This window comes from Neovison vison, chromosome 1 (genome assembly GCF_020171115.1).
Source record: "Neovison vison isolate M4711 chromosome 1, ASM_NN_V1, whole genome shotgun sequence".
Lineage (NCBI taxonomy): Eukaryota > Metazoa > Chordata > Mammalia > Carnivora > Mustelidae > Neogale > Neogale vison.
This window is the reverse complement of record NC_058091.1, coordinates 121814642-121837983: the sequence shown is the minus strand read 5'-3', so window position 1 is coordinate 121837983 and position 23342 is coordinate 121814642. Positions and strand designations below refer to the sequence as shown.

Here is a 23342-nt window from a genome sequence, read left to right as displayed (position 1 = left end):
GAAGGCAGTGAGAAGTGAATGCTCCCAGCTGCAGAAGGGGAAGTAATGTGAAGGCGAGAGGAGAAGAAAGGTGTCTCCATCGATGCTGGCGCAGGGTGGGTGGAGCTCTGGGTGGGGAGTTTGTGGTTTGTTTATTTATATATTTATTTAAGATTATTTATTTATTTATTTATTTGAGGGGGGTTGGTGCGCAGAGTGAGAGGGAGAGAGGATCTCAAGCAGACTCCCCACTGAGCAGGGAGCCCCCTGCAGGGCTAGATCTCACAATCCTGAGAAACCAGGAGTCAGACAGTCAACCGACTGAACAACCCAGGAACCCCTGGGTGATGAGTTTGAACAAAAACATCTCAGTGAGGGGAACGTGCTAGCTTCTTCTCCCCTGGAAGCGACTGCCCATACAACAAAAAAGGAAACAGGATGTGAGTGGGGAAGACATTTTTTAGAGGCAACTTAACCACTCTCTTGAACCCGTGGTGACTGACACCGAATCACACATGCACGTGCGCAGGCACACGTACACACACACACACACACACACACTCACATGCCCTTAACATCAGCTTCACCCCCTGGTTCTTGTGTCCACAAATACTGTCTCTCTCAGCACCACTTTCAGTTCCCCCAGAGAATCTACTTAAATTCTTGAATTCCTGAGCTCTGTAGATTTCACGAACTATTTCAGGGGAGATAAGATGAGCGGGTTCCGTTGCACATCTGAAAGTGAACAAATACGACTCATGTGTTAGGCATTGCCCTATTTCCAAGTGCCTCAGACCCGGAGGGAGGCTTCTTTTAGCCTCAGATCCTTTTAGATCTGCCCGTGGACTTCAGATTTTTCTCCCATTCACATTATAGAAAAATCCAGTCAGCCCTTCCTCGGCTGTGTACCCAAACCTGTGTGCCCAGACTCGTGACACCTGACAAAATGCAAGCCTTAAGACTTACCTGACCCTCCAGACCTGTTCAAAGACCATTTATTTGTTCCGGAGAGTAAATACCCCTCCCCCATACCTCCAGCAGCTTCTTTCTTTCCTGCACAGATTGGGCTCTCCTTAAGAGGAATTGAGGAGAATGTTATTTTCTCACCTCAATCCTAGAGCCCCTGGCCCCTTCCTCCTGGGGTGCTCGTGTCAGCAGAAGCTGAGGGGGGAAGTGAGGCCTGGGACTGGAGGAGGAGGGAATGAGGGGAAAGGGGAAGTTCAAGAGGGAGGCCTCAGAGAAGGCTGATGGGAGAGGAGAGCCAGTAGACAGAGCTCCAGCTCGGTCTCTGTCCACCTATCTACTGGTCTCTCCATCAGCTTCTACTGAGCTATGAGCCAAACCAGGGATTTACAGGGTAAGGAAGGTAGAAGAGGCAGAGCCTAAAATGAGAGCAGGGAGATCGACAGACCTGGGCAGGGCCAGGAGGTGGAGAACAGGCTTAAGGAGGGCAGAACTGTGATGACCCTGGGCCTGCGTGGAAGAAAGAAGAGGAATGGGGGGTGAGGAAACATGAACCTCTGTGTCCCCTCAGGAGGAAAAGCCTTTGGGCTGCTGAAGGCCCAGCAGGAAGAGAGACTGGATGAAATCAACAAGGTAAAAGGAAGATCTAAGGGGGCAGGACCTGGGGGGAAGGGGCCCCTGAACCAGGGGACATATCCTGGCTCCTTGCTTTCTCCCCACAGCAATTCCTGGAGGATCCCAAATATAGCAGTGATGAGGATCTGCCCTCTAAACTGGAAACCTTCAAGAGTGAGGGGGAAACTGAAGGGGCAGAGGGGGAGTGAGGAGGGTGGGATTTCCTCAAGAACAGAGAAGGGACCGGAGAGACGCAGAGTCTACATACGTAGTGGGAAAAAGGGAGGCTGCCTCCGTTGTTCCCCCTTGTTGCAGTCTCTTTCCTTGGGCTGCCCCTCTAGCACCCTCTCTTGTTCCCTACACCTTAACAGGGCCCCTCAACCCCACCCGCACTTCCTCTGCCTGCCCTACCTCCTCCTTCCACATCTTCCCCACCTAGCCCTTAGTCAGTGGCCCTTTTCTCAATCCCCTGTGCTGCCCCTCCCTGGGACCCTCCAGCCAGTGCTTACCCTATCTGCTTTCTCCCCTCATCCAGAGAAATACATGGAGTTTGACCTGAATGGAAACGGAGATATTGGTGAGAAAAGGGTGATGGGGGCATGTGCAGACCCAGGAAGAGGGAGGTCTCTCCTACTGTGCTTATTCCTGGTGATTTGGGAGAGGGCCCAGCTACCAGAGTAGGAGGGACGAGAATGGGAATGGGAAGGCGAAGAAAGAGAGAGAGAGAGGCTCCCTCTTCTCATCCCCTCTCCTCTGCCTCTAGATATCATGTCCCTGAAGCGGATGCTGGAGAAACTTGGGGTTCCCAAGACCCATATGGAGCTCAAGAAATTAATCAGGGAGGTGTCTGGCAGCTCTGGGGAGACTTTCAGCTACTCTGACTTCCTCAAGATGATGCTGGGCAAGAGATCTGCCATCCTAAAAATGTGAGGGTCCAGTGCCAACCTTTCCTATGCTTACCTGTTTTTTCCTCAACCCTACCCCACCCCCAGGCTCACCCATACATTACTCAGCGTCTATTTCTTCCCTTCTTTGAGGGACCCTTCCAAGTTCCTATCCCTATCCATTGTTCTGGTCCCTGCAGCCCCTAGCTTGGCCATCCCTACTCTTCTTCCTTCTCCTTCGACCATAATAACCCCTGTCCTCTTCCTGACTTTCACAGTAGCCTAAGATTTATTCTCTTGAGAAGACAGTCCCGTGATCCCTCTGTCTCTTCCCATCTCAACTAGGATCCTGATGTACGAGGAGAAAGCAAGAGAACAGGAGAAGCCAGCAGGTCCCCCAGCCAAGAAAAATATCTCTGAGTTGCCCTAATTTGTGGTAGGGGAGGTGTGGTGAGATTGATGGGACTTCTAAAGACCCCAGCATGGAAAAAGGGCACAGAATTGTGGGCCAGAGGTACACTAAATTAAATAAACTATCCTTCTCCAGATCAAGTCAGTTTGGTCTCCATTTGGGGGGATTTTTTTCCCTTGGTCTGGGAAAAAGTGAAGCATCATTGAGGGAAGTGCAACAAAGGATTTGCCCATATGAACAATCCATCCACAATTTTGTAATGTGTCAACTATAGCAGATGGTTTTGTACTTCAAGGGAGAGTCCAGATATATGATAGCCTTGTTCTCAAGGAATTTAGATGGGACAAAAAGACATGTACAGACAAAAAAATATCACCCAGGCCCATGGGGAAGAGCAAGGATTCTCTCTTTTTTCCCCTAAGATTTTGCTTTTGCTTTTTTTTTTTTTTTTTTTTTTTTGACAGAGCAAGAGATCACAAGTAGGCAGAGAGGCAGGCAGAGAGGGGGGTGCAGGCTTCCTGCCGAGCAAAGAGCCCAATGCGGGGCCCGATCCCAGGACCCTGAGGTCAAGACCTGAGCTGAAGGCAGAGGCTTAACCCACTGAGCCACCCAGGTGCCCCTAAGATTTTGCTTTTTTTTAAGTAATCTCTATACCCAATGTGAGGCTCCAACCCACAACCCCTAGATCAAGAGTTACATGCTCTATTGACTGAGTTAGCCAGGGGCCCCAAGCAAGGGTTATCTTGAACCAATATTCTCCATCATTAGTCTTTGTTTACCTAACAAAATCACTAAACCTTTCTCAGTCTTTCATCTGAAAGTGGGGATGATCTATTTCACAGTGCCTGATGTATCAGAAGCCCTTTATAATGTTTAAAACTTGAATGGATGGATGGATGGATAGATAGATGGATGAAAGAACTGATGACGCTATTGAATTGAGTAAAGGATTCACAAAACTATAACATCTGATAATTTAAGCACTAAATGAGTCAGTGAGGTCCTTTTAGGGGACAAGCTGCCGAACTGAGCCTAATGAAGGGAAAGGGGACTTCTATTTGGAGGATATTGAGTATAGATACTGGGGATACAGAATACTTGGATGGCAGAAAAGATTAAAAAGCCAATCCCAGAGAAGGAAGGAAAGTCAGAGTTCCCAAGCCTTCAGTAAGGCTATTCCTAGACCTTTCCTCCAGCAGGTCCAGATGAGTTAACTCTAGCATTCCCCAGTCTCTGGCCACTTTTTCAGATTTCCTGACTTTCTGGGAAGGGATAATCTAATTATTATCCCAGATAATAATCTAATTATTACCCCGGCTTGTTTCCTGTACTGAGGACAGGAGTGTTGGCTCTTCCCAGTGGCGAAGCCAGGTTAGCCTCCTAAAATGTGCTACGGTAACTGTGTGGCACTTCAGATGAGGAAGATATCACTGCAAGTTGGATAAAATAGCTAAATAAAAAAAAATCAACAGTTATTGAGCACCCACCCTATACCACCCTGAATGCTTTCTGTGTACTAATTATCTTAATCTTTGCAACAACCCTGGTGACACCACGGAGGATACAAAGGAGCTGGAACTTAAATAATTCATTCATTCAGGATAAATATATTGGGTTCTAGTCATACATCAGACTATTATTACACAGCAACAAGAATGAAAAAGCCACAACTACATGCAGCAGTGTGGATGGACTTCCTCAACATAATGTTGAACAAAAGAAGACAGACACAGGAGAACCCTTACTATACAATGCCATCTGTATAAAGTACAAGAGAGGGCAAAACTAACGTATGTTGTTATAGGGGCACCAGAGTGGCTCAGTCGTTAGGCGTCTGTCTTTAGCTCAGGTCATGATCTAAGGGTCCTGGGACCGAGCCTTGCATCAGGCTCCCTGCTCAGAGGGAAGACTGCTTCTCCTTCTCTCACTCCCCCTGCTTGTATTGTCTTTCGTTGTGTGTCTCTCTGTCAAATAAATAAATAAAATCTTTATATATATATATATATAAAATATTTATATATATATATATATATATATATATATATATATATATATATATATAGGTATGTTGTTCTAAGGATAGTACTAAGCCTTGGGGGAGCGCGGTGACTGGAAGAGGCCCTCTAGCAGCTTCCATGGTGCTAGTCAAGGTTTTATTTTTGGCTACATGTTCTGCTTATTTTGTGAAAATTCATCAAAAATAAATAAATATAATATGCTTTGATAAAAAGACTTTAAAATAATTTATTAGGTGTGGGAAGTACCTGGGTGGCTCAATCAGTTAAGTGTCTGCCTTTGGCTTGGGTCATGATCCCAGGGTTCTTGGATCAAGCCCTGAGTTGGACTCTCTGCTCACTGGGGAGCCTGCTTCTCCCTAGGTCTGCCCCTCCTCCTGCTCCTGTGCTCTCTCTCTCTTCGTCTCTTTCTCTCTGTCAAATAAATACATAAAATCTTAAAAAAATCATTTATTGGGCATCAACGTTGTACCATTCCTTATTCTAGGTGCTTGGGTTATAAGAGTCACAAAACAAAGATCCTTGCCATTGTGAAGTTTATACTCTGTTGTGGAAAATAGTATGAGAAGAGGACACACAATAAACAATAACTATAATTTAAAATTTATATGATGTTAGAAGAAAAAGTAGAGCAGGTTAAAGGGGTCCAGGGGTAACATGATGGTCAGGGAAGATTAAAATTTTGAATGTGTAATCAGGGTAGGTGAGAAGACGACCAACACCGTACAAAAAGACATCATGGAGGTAAAGGAGTAAGGGTTGTGGGTTTTGCGGGGAAGGGTCACCTTGGCAGAGGAAAGAGAAGCAAAAGGGCTCCAAGGTGAAACATGCCTGGCAGAAGTAGGGAAAGTGATAAAATCAGGGGGCCAAATCATTTAGGGTCTTGTAGGCCACTCCTAAGGACTTTAAGAGAGACTGAGAGGCTTTGTAGGACTTTGAGCAAGGGAGTCCTTTGAGGCCTCCTCTGAGAAAAGGCCCACTTTGGCTGCAGTGCAGAGAATAGGCAGTAGGGGCAGGGGCAGACTAAAGGCAAGTTACTGTAACCCAGGTGAGAAGAGATCAAGGTGGAAGCAGTGTAAGTGAATTGGCTGGATTCTGGATATTTTCTCAAGACAGCAGTTCCCATCTGATTAAAAGTGGGGAGTGAAATAAAGAAGGGAGTCCATGAAGATTCCAGGGTTTTTGCCTTAACAATAATTTTTAAGTTGCCATCAGCTGATATGACAAAGGCTGTGGAGAGAGCAAATTTTGAGAAGATCAAATGTTCAGTGTTGGACATATTGAATTTGAAATGATCTGTTAGAAAACCAAGTGGAGATGTCAAGTACAGAGCTGTGTATCCGAGTGTGGAGTTTGTCAGAGAGGTCTGCAGTGAAGATATGAATTTGGGAGTCATCAGCATATAAATGCTATTTCAAGACATAAGACTGATGTCCTTTTAGCACACTGGCTAAAAAATTGGGGTGAAGGCTTGACTGGAGTTCGTTTAAGAACGAATGACAGAGGACACCTGGGTGGCTCAGTTGTTAAGCAGCTGCCCTCAGCTCAGGCCCTGATCCCAGAGTCCTGGGATTGAGCCCTGCATCAGGCTCCCTGCTCAGCAGGGTGTCTGCTTCTCTCTCTCTCATTCCCCTTGCCTGTGTTCCCTCTCTCACTGTCTCTCTCTGTCAAATAAATAAAATGTTTTTTAAAAAAGGAAAGAAAAAAGAATGACCGACAGGAGGAAATGGGTGACAGTGAGGATGGATAACTCTTCCAAGAAATTTTGCTGTGGTAGGAGACCAGGGAGGAGGGGGACACGAGAACCATTTCAAATGCTTAGCAACTGCATCTCAACTATTTTAATGTGCCTCAGGATAAAATTCTTATCAGATTCTTGCGAATTTTCCGGCTCTCACTTTCCATAATGGACAGGCACTTAATTCAGTCACACCAGCTGAGGCACGGGTCGCCAAAACCATGCCTCTGCTCATCAGTTCACTGGGCCTGAGCTGTGCAACCTCTCCTCAAACTTGGCTAAATCCTGACTAGTTCTTCCCATTTCTTAATAAGATCCACGTTTTTTTAGAGGCATTCCTGAACCTCCGCATGCAGGATCTGATTTTATCCCTCTACTTTCATAATATATTGTGGTTATCTCTCACGCCTTCGAAATACAGTTTTCGAATGATTTGCTGAAGGGTAGTAGGTCTGATTGGAGCACAGTAATAGGAGAGACAAAGGAGGGAACAAGTACATTTCGTAGAATGAAACCCATTGTGAAGGGAATACAAACTGCCAATAATATCAGATATACAAATATATTTATAAAAATTGTAGGTTATAAAATTAAATGTCTTAGTCACTGGTTGCCGATATGTTGATAAGAGATCATTCCTATCCTACCTTTGTTAAAATGTTTTACATGTATTATGCAAATAAATATAACTAGCAAAAGAATGCCTACGCTGCATGGGGCCTACGACACCCTCCCCTGCACCCCGGGATGGCCTGCCTATCCACTTCATTTGCATTACGTGATTTAATAACTAGAAGGCCCCGCCTCTCCGATGCTTTCACCTCTCGCGAATGGACGCGTGAGTCGGGACTCTTCCCTCGTTACGTAAGCTCCGCCCCCCGGCAGCCAATCCCTTCCGCCCCGTGCTCTCGCTCCATCTCCTTTGCTGAAAGCGCTGCCAGTCTTCCATCGTTTCGTTCCACTCTCGGCGTCCCTACGTTTCTCGGCTCCGATCTTTCCACGAACGCACGACGCACGCTCCGCCCCTCCCCCCCCCCGCATTCGTCGTACAAATCCTGCGCCGTAACCGCCCGGCTGCCGGCCACTGCATTCCCGCCCCTCTACGCTTCTTAACGGCCGACGCCGGGGGCGCGTCTCTTTAGCCAACCGGCATCCTAGCGCCTGAAAGTCCCTCCTCTTTATGCAAATAACCTATGCCTGATCTGCACACCCTGCCTTTTTTTTTTTCAAATAAGGACAGCCCTCGAAGTAAAGAGGGATAGGGTAGAAGGTGCCCCGCCCTTTATGCAAATAAGGGGGCGTGCCACACGCTGAGGGAGACAGGAGGGAGGGGGTGCTCCCGGGGGCGGCGGTTGCCCGGATGGGCCGTTAGTCGGAGCCTAGCCGCGGAGTGAGCGAGGGAGACGGGAGGAGCCGAACCCGGCGCCATCCGCCGCCATCCGCCCCCGCCCCACCGCCATCCCACCTCGGGGACCCCCTAGGCCCCGGTCCCGGACCCCCGCGCACCCGGCCAGGTGAGTCTGGGAAGCCGAGTGCTAACGCCCTTTTCCGGCGCGGGAGCGGTGGTAGCGGCGGCGGCGGCGGCGGTGGCGGGCCGGCGGCGGGGGGGTGGGGAGGAGAAGCTGCCATTAGCCGCCGCCATTTTGTCCTCCTGCTGCCGGGGACTGCCTGCCCCTCCCCCTCTGATACCCCAGCTTGGTACCCGGACCTCCAACCCCTTACACAGAGTCTATGGCCTGCCCTTAACCACCCACCTTCCTGGCTTCATGGGGTGACCCCCCTCTTCTGGGCCCTGAGCTCCCCACTCTCAGCTGCGCTCTTGGACTCTTCACCCTAATCTGTGGGTCCCCTTCCTCGCCGCCACTTTGGGGTGGGCCGCGCCCGCGGATCCTCGGAGAGTCTCCTTTCCTCCATATTGGGCCACCCTCCCATCCACCCAGTACTTGGGTTCCCCTTTCTTGACGCTCCTCTTCGCGTCGAGTCACTCCCATCCTGGAACCCTGCTTTTATTCTACATCTTTGCTTTCTATGTTCCTCAGTCTTTCTGTGCTTTTTTGTTTTTCCTGTTTCCTTTCTGTCTCACCTCCCCTCGTTTTTTTCCTTGGGTGCCTTGACATTGCCCTCTTACTTTGCTCTGTATCTTTTCTTTACCATTTCTGGTTAAGTGTATTATTTTCCACGTCCTTTCATGTTGACCCTTTTTTATTAGTGTTGCTCCGCTATTTGTCTATCCCCTTTTCCTTCATGTATTTATTTTTCAAAGATTGGAGTCATTAAATACCTATAGGGCAAACCCCGCTCCTTTATCTTACCTGTCTAAAACTTTTCCCTGGTTTTATCCCGATTTTACTCAGCTTTTTATCGCGGGTCTGCCTGGATTTCCCACCACCTCCCATTTCTTTCCTGTACGCCATTCCTTCCTATAAATGAATGCCTGGTCACTCAGGAACCCACTGACGATGCAGAGTTTGGCCTGCTTGGGGAGGAAGGGATATTGGGAAAAGAAATGACTGCTGATGAACATTCTTACTGAGGGGAGGAAAATGAAGTTCATCTGGCTTTGGCCCCATGGTTAAAGAGTGTGCTGGAGGTGGCTCCGTAATGTTTTGTATTTCTCACATCTGCATAGGGTAAGCAGAGCCCACCAGTCTTTTCATCTTTTTTTTTTTTTTCCAGGAGCTGGGATGGGGACAAATATAGGGAAAAAAATGGGTGAATATTCCAAATACTAGGGGTTTTGTAGCTTGGGAGTATGTAGAGCCCTAATTCCATGAGGAATTATCTGGCACCAGCCCCCAGTCTGGCTGAGCAAGCTCATAAAATCGTTAAACTCCCGGCATACCTTCGTGTAAACCTCCTCAGATGGGAGTGAGGCTGCTGGGAAAGGAACCTGGGGCACAGTTAGGGAGCTGGTGTCTAATAAGTCAGGGATTTAAAGCTCTGTTCCTTGCAGGATGGAGCTGTATGCCTCTTTCTGGTTGTCTCTAGGGCTGGGACTTGCTGTGATTTATCATATGTCTCTGGAATGCTTTTTGTGGAGGGAGTTTCTTAGGATAATGAAGAAGTGACTACCTTTATAATAGACTGGCACAAAAGAAGTGTGTGTCTACTACCAGAAGGATACTAGATTTTTTATTTAGATTCCCTTGGCAAGAGGTGTCTGGGGGAAAGAGGGACCATGGCATTTGGGCTCTGTGGGAGTTGCTTAAAGAGATGGGAAGTATGAACAGGCTAGAGAAAAAGACATCAGAGGGCCAAGTATCTGGGCCCCTAGTGAAAATGCAAACGAGCATCTAGGTTTCTCTTGGAGTCAGTAAAGGGAGCAGAGACTGAAACACTTGGTGTTTGGCCCACAGGCTCCGGCACGTTTTGGGGGAGGTGCCTGCAGGACCCAACGTACTCAATGAGCTTCCAGCGCAATGTCCGATCGCTCGGGGCCGACTGCCAAGGGGAAGGATGGAAAGAAGTATTCCTCGCTCAACCTGTTTGATACGTATAAGGGCAAGTCCTTAGAGATCCAGAAACCCGCTGGTGAGGGTCCTGCCAAGATGTTCCTAATTCCTAGAGGCTGGGCATGAATGGGGCATACATTTTAAAGCTCTTTGAAGGGAAATGGTTATAGCCAAGTATTAAAAGTCTAGAGGAGGGGCGCCTGGGTGGCTCAGTGGGTTAAACCGCTGCCTTCGGCTCAGGTCATGATCTCAGGGTCCTGGGATCGAGTCCCACATCGGGCTCTCTCTGCTTGGCGGGAAGCCTGCTTCCTCCTCTCTCTCTCTCTGCCTGCCTCTCTGCCTACTTGTGATCTCTCTGTCAAATAAATAAATAAAATCTTTAAAAAAAAAAAAAAAGTCTAGAGGAACAATAGATACTTCCCAGCTTTATCTTGGGTCCCATAGGGAACATTGGGCTTTGGATGAATGAACACCAGTGACCCTCCTACAAAGGCGTGTCTATAGTTCCCTGTCTTTGGACACGTAAGAACTGGAGGCAAAGAAATGTGGACTTGGAGAATTCTGGGGCCAGCTTGCTTCCTGCAGGCTCAAGATGAACCATCCAACAGAGAAGCATCAACTGTAATGCATCTTATTGTTTACAGTGGAATTTTAGAGGTTGCTGAGGGCAAAGGAAGGAATGGTTTCTTTAAAAAAGTTTGGTAATAAGACATTAAGGTGGTACAAATGGGGCCTAGTGTAGGAAACTGTCTGTCCATGTGGGGCGTTCTTCACCCTCCTATCTTTTCTCCAGTTGCCCCTCGCCATGGCCTGCAGAGTCTTGGGAAAGTTGCCATTGCCCGGCGTATGCCACCCCCAGCCAACCTTCCAAGCCTGAAAGCCGAGAACAAAGGCAATGACCCCAACGTCTCACTAGTGCCGAAAGACGGAACAGGATGGGCAAGCAAACAGGAGCAGTCCGACCCCAAGAGGTAGACAGAGGTCTGGGGGACCTAGAGTAATGACTGTCTTAACTTTAACTTTAGGAATGGGTTGAGGCTTGGTCTAGCCCAGCCACATAAGATCCAGAGACCGAGGGAAGCCTCTTGGTTATTCCAGGGCTCTTTAGTTAGAGGACTAAGGAATGACATTTTTACCTTTCTATGAGGTGGAAGGAAGGGATCAACAGATCAACAAAGAGAGGACAGCCTATATGGGGTGACTAAATTATAGTATTTTGTTGCAAGTACTTGTAAATAGTAACAGATGGGCTTGGGTTTACTTCCTGTCCTCCATCAGTTGGACAAGTAGTGGAGGCAACTCAGGTCCTGGATAACCTTTCCATCCTACCATTTCCTTAGTTCCGATGCCTCAACCGCTCAGCCGCCGGAATCGCAGCCACTGCCGGCTTCACAGACGCCTGCCTCCAACCAGCAGAAACGACCCCCAGCAGCCCCCGAGGTGTGTGAAGAACTAGGTGGTATTAAATAGCTGGGGGTAAGAATGGTTTGTAGTTCCACCACTCACATCATATTATTTCTCTGCTTCCCCAGAACACTCCTTCGGTTCCAAGCGGGGTAAAGTCCTGGGCACAAGCCAGCGTCACCCATGGAGCACATGGAGATGGTGAGTGCAGGGCTGCTTGGGGAGCTTGTTCTGTGCCCTGTGGTAGGTAGGAGCCCTGCACTATACCTTTAGCAAAGTGTTCTTTGGTTCTCTGGCTAAATTTTGGGCCCCATATTAGGTTTCACGGGCCACATGAGCAAGTTCATTTCTGTCTTATGGGAGGTCGAGGGGGTGTCCCAGAACTGACCTTGTTTATTGGGGAATGGGTACACAGTGTGTAGGGGGTGAGTTTTAAAGCAGGAATTTGATGACGTGGTACTATCAGAGCCTTTGAGTTTTGTGGTACGTTTTCAGTAAATATGTTTTTTGGGGTTTTTGGGTATTTTTTGGTCTGCTACTCTGAACCCCAACAGGTGGAAGGGCATCAAGCCTACTGTCACGATTCTCTCGAGAGGAATTTCCGACCCTGCAGGCGGCTGGCGACCAGGACAAGGCTGCCAAGGAAAGGGAGTCTGCCGAACAGTCGTCTGGGCCCGGACCAAGCCTCCGCCCCCAAAGTGAGTGGTTAACATTTGTGAGTTGGGTGAGTGAGTGAGTGGTTGGTTATATTTTGTACAGAACAGTACCTTACTCCATCTCAGAGCTAAGTTCTGGCGTATTCACCTTTTTCTCCATCATTTTTAGCTATCTTCCTTTTTTGCTTTTTCCAAAATACAGATTCTACAACTTGGAGGGATGGAGGTGGGCGTGGCCCTGATGAGCTGGAGGGCCCAGACTCCAAACTTCATCACAGCCATGATCCCCGGGGGGCGCTACAGCCTTCGGGCCCACCCCAGTTCCCTCCCTACCGCGGAATGATGCCGCCCTTCGTGAGTTTGCGTATCTTGTTTTGGAGTGGTTGCACTTGAAACTAGAGAGTTACCAACTAGGACTGAGCCTTTGGAGGGGACAGAAAGAAAGCCGGGACCTATGACAGAGGGAGGGATGATAGGTTTAGGGAGCTGGTTGCATATTTATTCCTCTAAGCATCTGCTCTTGGGCCATTTTGCAGATGTATCCCCCGTATCTCCCATTTCCTCCACCCTATGGACCCCAGGGGCCTTACCGATACCCTACTCCTGATGGGCCCAGGTGAGTAATCCAGGTGTGGGTTTCTGGTTGGGGCAAGGGAAGCCTCTTAGGGAGATGGTCTTCCGGCCTAGAGGCTGAGTCTTGTATATGATTCTACAACATGCCATCTTCGGCACTCTGTCTCCCATTTGTCTTTTCACACACAGCCGTTTCCCCCGTGTGGCAGGCCCTCGAGGTTCAGGGCCGCCAATGCGCCTTGTAGAGCCTGTAGGTCGGCCTTCGATTCTTAAAGAGGATAACCTCAAAGAGTTTGACCAGTTGGACCAGGAGAATGATGATGGTTGGGCAGGTCAGTGCATATGAAGGATGAAGTCTTTTGATCTCAAAAGTCAAAATCTGATGAATAAATAGGGGATTGTGTGGGTGAAATTGTGTGGGAGAAAAGGAGATGCTGAAGGGTAGGGGAAACAGATGGCAGAAAGCCAAGATCTGGTAAAGAACTGAGAGGTGTGGGAATGCCAGGACTCTCAGTGTGGCTTCATGCAGAGAGGGATTGGTGTTGGGAGCGCATTTGTACTCCATAATACCCGACCCTGTCCTGTGTTCCAGAAGTTAGCTGAGGAGAGCAGAATACTTAGGATATCACTTTTTCCTTCTCCCCATAGGGGCCCACGAAGAGGTCGACTACACTGAAAAGCTCAAGTTCAGCGATGAGGAAGACGGGCGAGACTCTGATGAGGAGGGAGCTGAGGGCCAGTGAGTTGGGGGCTCAGTTTCTCTCACAGTACTATCCTCTTAAAGGAGCTGGTTTTCAGCTGATTTTAATTCCACTGTTGGTCTGCTCACAGCAAGGAGTCCCAATCAGCTGCTGGTGAGGAACGGCCCCCTGAAGCAGATGGCAAAAAGGGCAACTCCCCCGGCAGCGAACCGCCCCCTCCTAAGACGGCCTGGGCAGAGACCTCTCGGCCTCCAGAGACAGAGCCGGGGCCTCCTGCCCCAAAGCCTCCCCCACCCCCACCTCACCGGGGCCCCGCCGGGAACTGGGGCCCCCCTGGGGACTACCCAGTGAGTGTCTACAATGAGGGGTTGAGAAGGGTCAGTTGTGGGAGATGAGTGTCAGCTGAGAAGTTAAAGCACTAGTGATAGAGGAAGCTGGGGGGAGGGTCAGGAAGGGGCTCCAGGAAGTGTAAAGCAGTGGAGCAGCTCTGAAAAGCATCCAGAGCATCTCTGGGACATCTTTGGTGTTATGGGAGCCTGGGTTAAAAGAAATGGGATGCTGGTGAGGAAGAACAAGGAGCCCTGGGTGTTCGGGTCTCTGAAAGGAGAGAGGAAGCAAGATTAGGATGAGTTTGTCCCTACCCAAAGAGGCCACCAACCCAAGGCCGGTGCCTGCCCCCACAGCTAGAGACAGTTGGTCAGTCTGTGGAGAAGATAAGAAATCTGACGACTGACACCTCTGGCCCTGCCGGGTCTGCCCATTGACAGGATCGGGGGGGCCCTCCCTGCAAGCCCCCAGCACCCGAAGATGAGGATGAGGCCTGGCGGCAGCGGCGAAAACAATCTTCATCTGAGATCTCCCTGGCTGTGGAGCGGGCCCGGCGCCGACGAGAGGAGGAAGAGCGTCGCATGCAAGAGGAGCGCCGGGCAGCCTGCGCGGAAAAGCTCAAGCGACTTGATGAGAAGTTTGGGGCACCTGACAAGCGGCTCAAAGCAGAGCCTGCTGTCCCACCTGCTGCCCCTCCTGCCCCAGCTCCGCCACCTGCAGTCCCTAAAGAACTCTCTGCACCTCCAGCTCCTCCACCAGCACCAGCCCCAACACCAGAAAAAGAATTGGAAGAGCCAACACCATCCGCTCCTGCCCAGTCGGCCCCCGCTCCAGGTGTGGCTCCAGCTCCCACGCTGGTGAGTGGTGGCGGCAGTACCAGTAGCACCAGCAGTGGCAGCTTCGAAGCCAGCCCAGGTACGGAAATGGGGATAGGGTACTCTAGGTGTCCTTTTTTTTCCCTCCGTTGGGGCTGAGGGCACAGGTGGTAAGGTTGGGAGGAAATGAAGGAGAAGGCATGGTTTCAGTTTATCAGACGATCAGTGGTGGGAGAAAAAAAGGGTTTCTTTGTTCGTATGGATATCTGAGTTGGGGGAGGTTTTACTGTCTGAGTTCCTGGTGAGCAGTGACCTTTCTTTCGTGGTTTCCTGGGTAGTACATGCCACCATCGTTGGCTCTTCTTTAGAGAGGGTGTTGGAGGTAAGAGCGGAGTTAGCGGGCTGTTGATCACAGGTCTCTGGGGACCAGATCAGCCTGATGATTATCTTTTTGTCAATGCAGTGGAACCCCAACTGCCCTCAAAAGAGGGTTCTGAACAACCAGAAGAAGTTCCCTCTCCTGCCACGACCCCAGCCCCAAAGGTGGAATCCAAGGGTGATGGGGTTGGTCCCACCCGGCAGCCCCCCAGCCAGGGATTGGGCTACCCCAAATACCAGAAGTCATTGCCACCTCGTTTCCAGCGGCAGCAGCAGGTGAGAGCCTTCTTTTTTTTCCTCATAAGAGCGGTTTCCTTTTCCTGGCTTTCTCTTGTACCCAGTTCAGAAGGTGCCTTCCAGGTCTTAACACTGCCGTCTCTGGTACATCACCCTGGTGTCCATCTAGTCCTAGTATCTGTCATGTCTGTGTATTAACTTTGTTTATGGGCTTATTTCCTTTCCTTCTGGGGGCGAGGCAGGGGCTTTGATGCCTCTCTTGTCCCCTCTGCTGTCCTTCACCAGGAGCAGCTTTTGAAGCAGCAGCAACAGCAGCAGTGGCAGCAGCATCAACAGGGTTCCGCTCCACCTGCTCCGGTCCCGCCATCACCACCACAGCCTGTGACCATGGGGGCTGTGCCAGCTCCACAGGCTCCGCCACCGCCCCCCAAGGCCCTATACCCAGGTGCTCTGGGCCGTCCCCCACCCATGCCCCCGATGAACTTTGATCCCCGCTGGATGATGATACCTCCTTACGTGGACCCCCGGCTCCTCCAGGGCCGGCCCCCTCTGGACTTCTATCCTCCTGGTGTGCATCCCTCTGGTAAGAGCCCTTGAGGGGGTGGGTAGGGGGCACTGCAGTCCTGGGAAGCAGATGTCTGCATTTTGCTGTGCAGATGAAGGGTCATGGGTGAAGGACGGTGGGTATGTGCTTTAGTGTTGCTCAGAATGCTCTTTGTTTCAGGAATGGCTCTGGGGGAGAAACAATGGGCTTCCATTGGCCTGGATTTATTTGGGGGGAATTCATCAATTCATTCATAGGGAAGCTGAGTGAATAAGATAACTCCTTCAGTAGAGTGTCAGGGTCAAGCCTGCCTGTAATAAGAGATGGAGGAGTTGATGTCAACGTGACTGACAGAAGTAGATTGGGGAGATGCTTCTTGAGCTGCATGTCCTGTCACATAGAAGAGGGTTAGCTTTCTCATCCCTCTTGTTTTCTTAGGCTTAGTTCCCCGGGAGCGCTCAGACAGTGGGGGTTCAAGCTCAGAACCGTTTGAGCGCCATGCACCTCCCCTCTTGCGGGAGCGGGGCACCCCACCAGTGGATCCAAAGTTGGCCTGGGTAGGAGATGTCTTCACCACCACACCCAATGATCCCCGCCCGCTTACCTCCCCACTGCGCCAGGCTGCCGATGAGGATGACAAGGGGATGCGGTGAGTCTGTGTAGTGGAAGTGGGTGCATTTGCCAGTGAAAGGACTTGGGTTAGGAGAAAAGGTTCTTTGGATTAGTGGTGAGGAATAAATGTGAGAGGAGTGTCGGTGGGGTAATAGAATGTTCTTTTTCTCCACCAGGTTTTGCTTTTCCTCATTCTAAGTTACTTAATTTCTACTTTCTGTGTCCATTTTTAGGAGTGAGACTCCTCCAGTACCTCCCCCACCACCCTATTTGGCCAGTTACCCAGGCTTTCCTGAGAATGGAGCCACTGGGCCCCCGATCTCTCGCTTCCCTCTGGATGAACCAGCTCCCCCAGGGCCCCGTCCACTCCCCTGGCCCCCAGGCAATGATGAAGCCACTAAGGTACAAGCTCCGCCACCCAAGAAGGAAACCCCCAAGGAGGAGGCTCCACAGCTAACAGGGCCAGAAGCCGGCCGAAAGCCTACCCGTGGAGTTGGAGGCCAAGGCCCCCCTCCACCTCGCAGAGAGAGCCGCACTGAGACCCGCTGGGGCCCTCGCCCAGGCAGCAGTCGTCGTGGGATCCCTCCAGAGGAACCAGGGGCCCCTCCCCGCCGGGCTGGGCCTATAAAGAAACCCCTACCACCTACGAAAGCTGAAGAGCTGCCTTCCAAGCCGCTAGAGCAAGGCGATGAAAGCCCCAAGGTTCCAAAGCCAGACCTCCTCAAGGCGGCAAAGTCGAAGATAGGGGTCCCCAAGGAGACCCCGCCCAGTGGGAATCTTTCCCCTGCCCCAAGGCTTCGAAGGGATTACTCCTATGAAAGAGTGGGTCCTGCCTCTTGCCGGGGCCGGGGCCGAGGCGAATATTTTGCCAGAGGGAGGGGTTTTCGGGGGACCTATGGGGGCCGGGGACGGGGAGCCCGCAGCCGAGAGTTCCGTAGTTACCGAGAGTTCCGGGGAGACGATGGGCGTGGAGGTGGAGCAGGGGGACCAAACCATCCCCCTGCTCCCCGAGGCCGCACTGCCAGTGAAACAAGAAGCGAGGGTTCAGAGTACGAAGAAATCCCCAAGCGGCGTCGGCAGCGGGGCTCGGAAACGGGCAGTGAGACCCACGAGAGCGATCTGGCTCCCTCAGACAAGGAGGCTCCCCCGCCCAAGGAGGGAGTGCTCACCCAAATCCCTCTTGCTCCTCCACCATCCGGAGCCCCTCCTTCACCTGCCCCAGCCCGCTTTTCCACTGCCCGAGGCGGGCGTGTCTTCACTCCCAGAGGGGTGCCATCCCGCCGAGGGCGAGGGGGTGGGAGGCCCCCTCCACCCATTTGTCCAGGCTGGAGCCCTCCCACCAAGTCCCTGGCTCCCAAGAAGCCTCCAACAGCTGCATTGCCACCAAGTAAGGAGCCTTTGAAAGAGAAGCTGATCCCAGGGCCTCTGTCCCCTGTGGCCCGGGGAGGCAGCAGTGGAGGCAGCAACATGGGCATGGGTGTGGAAGATGGTGAGCGGCCCCGACGAAGGCGGCATGGGAGGGCTCAGCAGCAGGACAAACCGCCTCGGTTCCGGAGGTTGAAACAGGAACGGGAGAACGCTGCCAGAGGGGCTGAGGGCAAGCCCTCTTCCCTAGCCCTGCCAGCCCCCACCTCTGGAGCAGAGGAGACCCTCACGACAGTATCTGTGCCCCCACCCCCTCGCCGGGCAGCTGCCAAGTCTCCTGATCTGTCAAACCAGAACTCCGATCAAGCCAATGAGGAATGGGAAACTGCATCAGAGAGCAGCGACTTTGCCAGTGAGCGCCGGGGGGACAAGGAGGCTCCCCCACCCGCACTGCTGGCCCCCAAAGCTGTGGGAACTCCTGGGGGTGGTGGAGGTGGAACTGGACCAGGCCTCTCAGCCATGTCCCGTGGAGATCTGAGCCAGAGAGCCAAGGATTTGAGCAAGCGGAGCTTCTCGAGTCAGCGGCCCGGCATGGAAAGGCAGAATCGGCGCCCAGGCCCAGGCAGCAAGGCTGGCAGTGGTGGCAGCAGCAGTGGCGGAGGTGGTGGGGGACCTGGAGGGAGGACCGGCCCAGGGCGAGGGGACAAGAGGAGCTGGCCCTCTCCCAAGAACCGGAGGTGGGTAGGGACGGGCTTTGGAGTTTATTTCTAAGGTTAAACTGTTGGGGAGGGAAGAAGACCTGAAGGAAAGGGAAGTTGGGTGCCACGGAGTTTGAGGTCTAAGGGCATGGGTTGCTAGGCCCTGAACAGTCCTGTCTAGGGAAGGTAATTGGAAAGTGATTGCTGATAAGTCGAGCATGCATGTATTTATTTCTTAATTTTGCATGCATATAGAAATTCGTTAGACGTCCTCAGAGACACCTAAACTTTAATGGGGAAGAGGGAGAGGTTGGAAGTTTGGACTGGTAGGGAAAATGTTAATAATTCCGGGAATATTGGAGCTGATGCTCTGTTTTCTTCAGCCGACCTCCTGAGGAGCGGCCCCCAGGGCTTCCTTTACCTCCCCCTCCACCCAGCAGTTCTGCTGTCTTCCGCCTGGACCAAGTTATCCACAGCAACCCTGCTGGCATCCAACAGGCTCTGGCCCAACTCAGCAGCCGCCAAGGGAGTGCAGCTGCACCAGGGGGGCACCCAAGGCCCAAGCCTGGGCCTCCCCAAACCCCTCAAGGCCCCTCCCCTCGGACCCCAACCCGATACGACCCTCAGAGAGCCACCACCAACAACAGTGTCAGTTCAGGTAAGCTGGAGCAGCTGTGGGTGGGAGCATCTCCATCCCCAGAGGTCAGGAGGCAGGGAGGAAGTCTGGCCTGGGGGCCCTGATCTTGGGTGTCTGCACTGAGCCAGGGCGGAAGGATTGGGAGGTGGCTGATGGGAAAAGCAAAAGTCAGTGATAAAGCAGATGCTGACGGATTTTCCCTTTTTCCTAGACCCCCACTTCGAGGAGCCAGGGCTGATGGTGAGAGGGGTGAATGGGACTCCCCGGGACTCTGCTGGGGTTAATTCCTTCCCCACAAAACGGAGGGAGCGGCCTTCCAGAAAACCAGAGCTGCTGCAGGAGGTGAGAGATTTGGAGCTTGACGTTGGGCTTCATTGCTTTTACTTCTGAAGGCTCTTGTTACCTTTTTTCATTTCCCTATTCTCATTATGTCCTTATTCCAAATTCTCAGTATTAATCACTGGTTGTCATCTTTTTTGCCCCATACTCGCCCAGCCTCTTCCAGTTCCCTGTTCCCAGTTTATTAATGTTTTGTCTCTGGCCTTTCTCACTTTTAGGAATCTTTGCCGCCTTCTCATAGCTCTGGATTCTTAGGCCCAAAGCCCGAGGGCCCAGGCCCTCAGGGAGAGTGCAGAGACGCAGGTACAGAGGCCCTGACCCCTCACATCTGGAACCGTTTACATACTGGTGAGTAAGCCTGAGGAGGGGTGGGAAAGGCTATATCAGAGGGCTGAGAGGGCAGGGCGGTCTCAGGACAGTCTCTCACCTCTGGCGGTTTTCCCCCTGGTGATTTTCCCAGCCGCTAGCCGGAAGAGTTACCGGCCTGGCTCCATGGAGCCCTGGATGGAACCCCTGAGCCCTTTTGAGGATGTGGCTGGAACTGAGGTTTGTCTTGGCTGGGATCCTTCCCCATCTGTTCTGTGTTGTCTGGGGCTAACCCTGTAGTTCTGTGTTTCAGTTGGTGTGTTTGTAAACATCAGTGAGGTATTGGGGTGTTTTCTGCCGTGACTTAACTGTTTCTCTACTCCTTTCAGATGAGTCAGTCTGACAGTGGGGTGGACCTGAGTGGGGACTCTCAGGTGTCATCGGGTCCCTGCAGCCAGCGAAGTTCCCCTGATGGAGGACTCAAGGGGACAGCAGAGGGGCCTCCCAAGCGGCCTGGAGGTCCCTCACCCCTGAATGCTGTTCCTGGTGAGGGTACCCCTGGCTCTGAACCCTCTGAACCTCCTAGGAGACGGCCACCTGCTCCCCATGATGGTGACAGAAAGGTAAAAGATCAAGAAAAGAGGAATGTTTCTGGGACTTTTGACCTTGGCCATACACTTGTCACTTTCTCTGTGCTTGTGTGTTGTGGGCATTCCTTCATTTGGGCTTCCTTTTACTTCCCCAACCCAGGAGCTGCCCCGGGAGCAGCCTCTGCCCCCTGGCCCCATTGGCACTGAACGATTGCAGCGGACAGACCGAGGCCCAGAGCCTGGCTCCCTCCGGCCATCCCATCGACCTGGCCCCCCAGTCCAGTTTGGCACCAGTGACAAGGTATAGCATGGGCAGGATCTGAGTATCTCGGGATAGGTGGAGAGAAGGGAAGGACTGGAGGTGGGATGTGGACAGTACACAACTTGAGTCACGGGACGGTCTCCCCTTGCCACTGCCACAGGACTCGGACCTTCGTCTAGTGGTTGGAGACAGTTTAAAAGCAGAGAAAGAACTAACCCCCTCAGTCAGTGAGGTGAGTAGGAGGATTTGGTGGAAAGACCTTCAGTTTCTGGAGAAAATAGCTGGGTATGACCTGGATGTCTGGGAAGCTGATCCTGCTCCTAATCAGGTTTCTTTACAGGCCATCCCCATATCCCGAGACTGGGAGCTGCTCCCCAGTTCTTCTGCCTCAGCTGAGCCACAATCGAAGAACGTGAGTTCTGGGCGCTGTGGCCCAGAGCCCAGCTCCTCAGGCCAGCGCTTGTACCCTGAGGTCTTCTACGGCAGCCCTGGGCCTCCCAGTTCACAAGTAGGTCCTGTTTCCTGTCCCATGACCCCCTTCTGCCTGCTGTCCCTCACAGCCCAGCCTTTTCAATTTGTGTAGTTACAAACCATCATTATTTGTGATTTCGTTTTTCTCCTTGCTTTTACCGTAGTAGGTGGGGCGGGCAATCTTTTCTTGACCAGAAAAACTGGAGCTATTCCAGCCTTGCCCTCCCGCAGGTCTCAGGGGGAGCCATAGATTCTCAGTTACATCCCAACAATGGAGGCTTCCGCCCTGGGACACCTTCCCTTCACCCTTACAGGTAAGACTGGATGCCTTTTTGATCTCAGAAGGGAGGAGGGAACTGTGTTTCCGTGGGAGGGAAGGGGAAGACCTGTTTCAGAGATACCAAAAGCTGGTAGACTTAGCTTAGAATAAATGAATAAAGTGATTCTGGTTTCCTGACTCCTCCCCTGCACCTGAAATTTTTTAATTTATTAGTTAATTAATTTGTTTGTTTGTCTTCCCTCTCCAGATCACAGCCCCTGTACCTCCCCCCGGGCCCAGCGCCCCCCTCAGCACTGCTTTCTGGGGTCGCTGTCAAGGGCCAGTTTTTGGATTTCTCCGCACTGCAAGCAACAGAGCTGGGGAAGTTGCCAGCTGGAGGAATCCTGTATCCTCCACCTTCCTTCCTTTACTCTCCAGCTTTCTGCCCCAGCCCATTGCCCGATCCACCCTTGCTTCAGGTAAGAGGTGGGCAGGTGATGGGCTTCGGGAGTTGAAAGGGAGAGAATGCTTTTGGGAGAGTTGACACCAATCCCTGTGATCCCTAACAGGTGCGCCAGGATCTGCCATCCCCCTCAGATTTTTATTCTACTCCTCTGCAACCTGGTGGCCAAAGTGGCTTCCTCCCCTCAGGGGCCCCTGCCCAGCAGGTACCTTTTGTCATGCTTTTTGCCCTTCATTCTATTTCTGTGACCAGCCTCTGGCTTATTTGTTTGTCTTAACTATATTTCTGCTTTTCTGACATTTTTCTCTTCCATCCCCCCTCCCGCCCCTGGCCCGTATTTCTTACTGTAGATGCTTCTACCCATGGTGGACTCACAGTTGCCTGTGGTGAACTTTGGCTCCCTGCCACCAGCGCCGCCACCTGCCCCACCACCCCTTTCTCTGTTACCTGTGGGCCCTGCTCTGCAGCCCCCCAGCCTGGCTGTGCGGCCCCCACCTGCTCCTGCTACTCGGGTGCTGCCTTCACCTGCCAGACCTTTCCCCCCTAGCTTGGGGCGAGCAGAGGTAAGGTACAGGAAGCGAAGGGTTAGGGATCTCGTAAGAACTAGGGGTAGGGGTTCAGAATCTGAAGAGGAACTGGGTTGAGAGGCAGGAGGCTCATGAATTTTTTTCCTTCAGCTGCACCCAGTGGAACTAAAGCCGTTCCAGGATTATCGGAAACTGAGCAGCAACCTTGGGGGACCTGGGTCGTCTCGTACTCCCCCAGCTGGAAGGCAAGAAGAGGGAGTGGGGATGCAGATTGCCCTTCCTTAAGGGCTTGCTTTCTTAGGGGAGCAGGGAGCAGGTGTCATGCTTGCCTTAAACACCCTTCTTCCTGTAGGTCTTTCTCTGGCCTGAATTCCCGTGTCAAGGCCCCGCCTTCTACCTACAGCGGAGTCTTCCGCACCCAGCGCATCGACCTCTACCAGCAGGTGAAGGGAGAGACTCCTGTGCCCCCAAGTCAAAATTCAAGAGTTACCTACCACTTAAGTTCCTGTCTTTCCATCCTTGGCTTCCTGGTATGACTTACCCTTGCTTGTGTACTGTTCCCTAGGCCTCCCCACCAGATGCCCTGCGCTGGATGCCGAAGCCCTGGGAGCGGGCGGGGCCACCTTCTCGAGAGGGGCCTTCCCGACGGGCAGAGGAGCCTGGGTCCCGAGGAGACAAGGAGCCTGGGTTGCCCCCACCCCGCTGAGGAAGTTCCCCTTGCCCCCTACCCCCCGGGGCTTGTATATAGATTATAAATATATAAGGGGGAAAGGGGTGGGTGGGGAGGGGTTGTGGGGCTGGGGCCTCACTTCCCCTCCACCCCCCTCCCCTGGTCCCCTATCCCTGGGGCCGTTTGTTAAAAAAGAATAATAAAAGGATTAAAAATTTTTTCTGAAATGATTTTGGGGATGGGTTGGTTGTTTGCAGTCTCACGTAGCAGTACAGTGCCCAGGGATCTGTGGAGTGGTTTTAGGAAATTTAACCCCGGTGATCTGTTGTAATAAGCCACCTCAAAATTTGACCACTCATTTACATATTTAAGTCTCATGGGCTGGGAGTTAAGAGCAAATCCATTTCTGGGCCAGTGTGTGAGGTCTCTTGGCTCCCATGTGTCAGGGGC

General features: G+C 51.9%; 2 protein-coding genes and 1 non-coding gene across 4 annotated transcripts; all 3 read left to right on the top strand.

Annotated features, from left to right (window-relative positions):
• The first annotated feature begins 1198 nt into the window (after positions 1 to 1198).
• Positions 1199 to 2989, top strand: AIF1 (allograft inflammatory factor 1). Its single transcript, XM_044238174.1, has 6 exons — positions 1199 to 1336; positions 1514 to 1575; positions 1665 to 1731; positions 2093 to 2134; positions 2321 to 2483; positions 2787 to 2989. Exons 1-6 carry the CDS (start codon positions 1312 to 1314, stop codon positions 2869 to 2871), a joined length of 444 nt encoding a protein of 147 aa, XP_044094109.1. The 5' UTR covers positions 1199 to 1311; the 3' UTR covers positions 2872 to 2989.
• Positions 2990 to 7990: 5001 nt separating this feature from the next.
• PRRC2A (proline rich coiled-coil 2A) lies at positions 7991 to 22994 on the top strand. 2 transcript variants are annotated; one of them, XM_044256763.1, is made up of 31 exons: positions 7991 to 8120; positions 9963 to 10137; positions 10852 to 11029; positions 11399 to 11498; positions 11591 to 11663; positions 12017 to 12160; positions 12321 to 12472; positions 12655 to 12734; positions 12881 to 13023; positions 13340 to 13430; positions 13523 to 13739; positions 14160 to 14634; positions 14998 to 15188; positions 15435 to 15732; positions 16132 to 16342; positions 16539 to 18407; positions 18752 to 19026; positions 19217 to 19347; positions 19563 to 19692; positions 19805 to 19890; positions 20040 to 20273; positions 20401 to 20541; positions 20663 to 20734; positions 20843 to 21010; positions 21205 to 21287; positions 21501 to 21711; positions 21802 to 21900; positions 22046 to 22258; positions 22373 to 22467; positions 22575 to 22665; positions 22788 to 22994. In XM_044256763.1, exons 2-31 carry the CDS (start codon positions 10026 to 10028, stop codon positions 22926 to 22928), a joined length of 6504 nt encoding a protein of 2167 aa, XP_044112698.1. In that variant the 5' UTR covers positions 7991 to 8120; positions 9963 to 10025; the 3' UTR covers positions 22929 to 22994. The 2 variants fall into 2 exon arrangements, with proteins under 2 accessions (XP_044112698.1, XP_044112706.1); XM_044256771.1 differs by lacking the exon at positions 7991 to 8120 and adding an exon at positions 9140 to 9236.
• On the top strand, positions 10538 to 10668 carry LOC122898309. The gene has a single exon (XR_006382978.1). It is a non-coding gene; the product is annotated as a small nucleolar RNA SNORA38 (small nucleolar RNA).
• Positions 22995 to 23342: the final 348 nt, after the last annotated feature.

Coding starts and splice junctions, on each gene's coding strand:
- AIF1 (XM_044238174.1), top strand. CDS start 1,312: ATGAGCCAAACCAGGGATTTACAGG. Junction 1,337..1,513: donor CCAAACCAGGGATTTACAGG/GTAAGGAAGGTA, acceptor GTGTCCCCTCAG/GAGGAAAAGCCTTTGGGCTG. Junction 2,484..2,786: donor AGATCTGCCATCCTAAAAAT/GTGAGGGTCCAG, acceptor CATCTCAACTAG/GATCCTGATGTACGAGGAGA.
- PRRC2A (XM_044256763.1), top strand. CDS start 10,026: ATGTCCGATCGCTCGGGGCCGACTGCCAAGGGGAAGGATGGAAAGAAG. Junction 12,735..12,880: donor CCTACTCCTGATGGGCCCAG/GTGAGTAATCCA, acceptor TTTCACACACAG/CCGTTTCCCCCGTGTGGCAG. Junction 22,259..22,372: donor CTAGCTTGGGGCGAGCAGAG/GTAAGGTACAGG, acceptor TTTTTCCTTCAG/CTGCACCCAGTGGAACTAAA.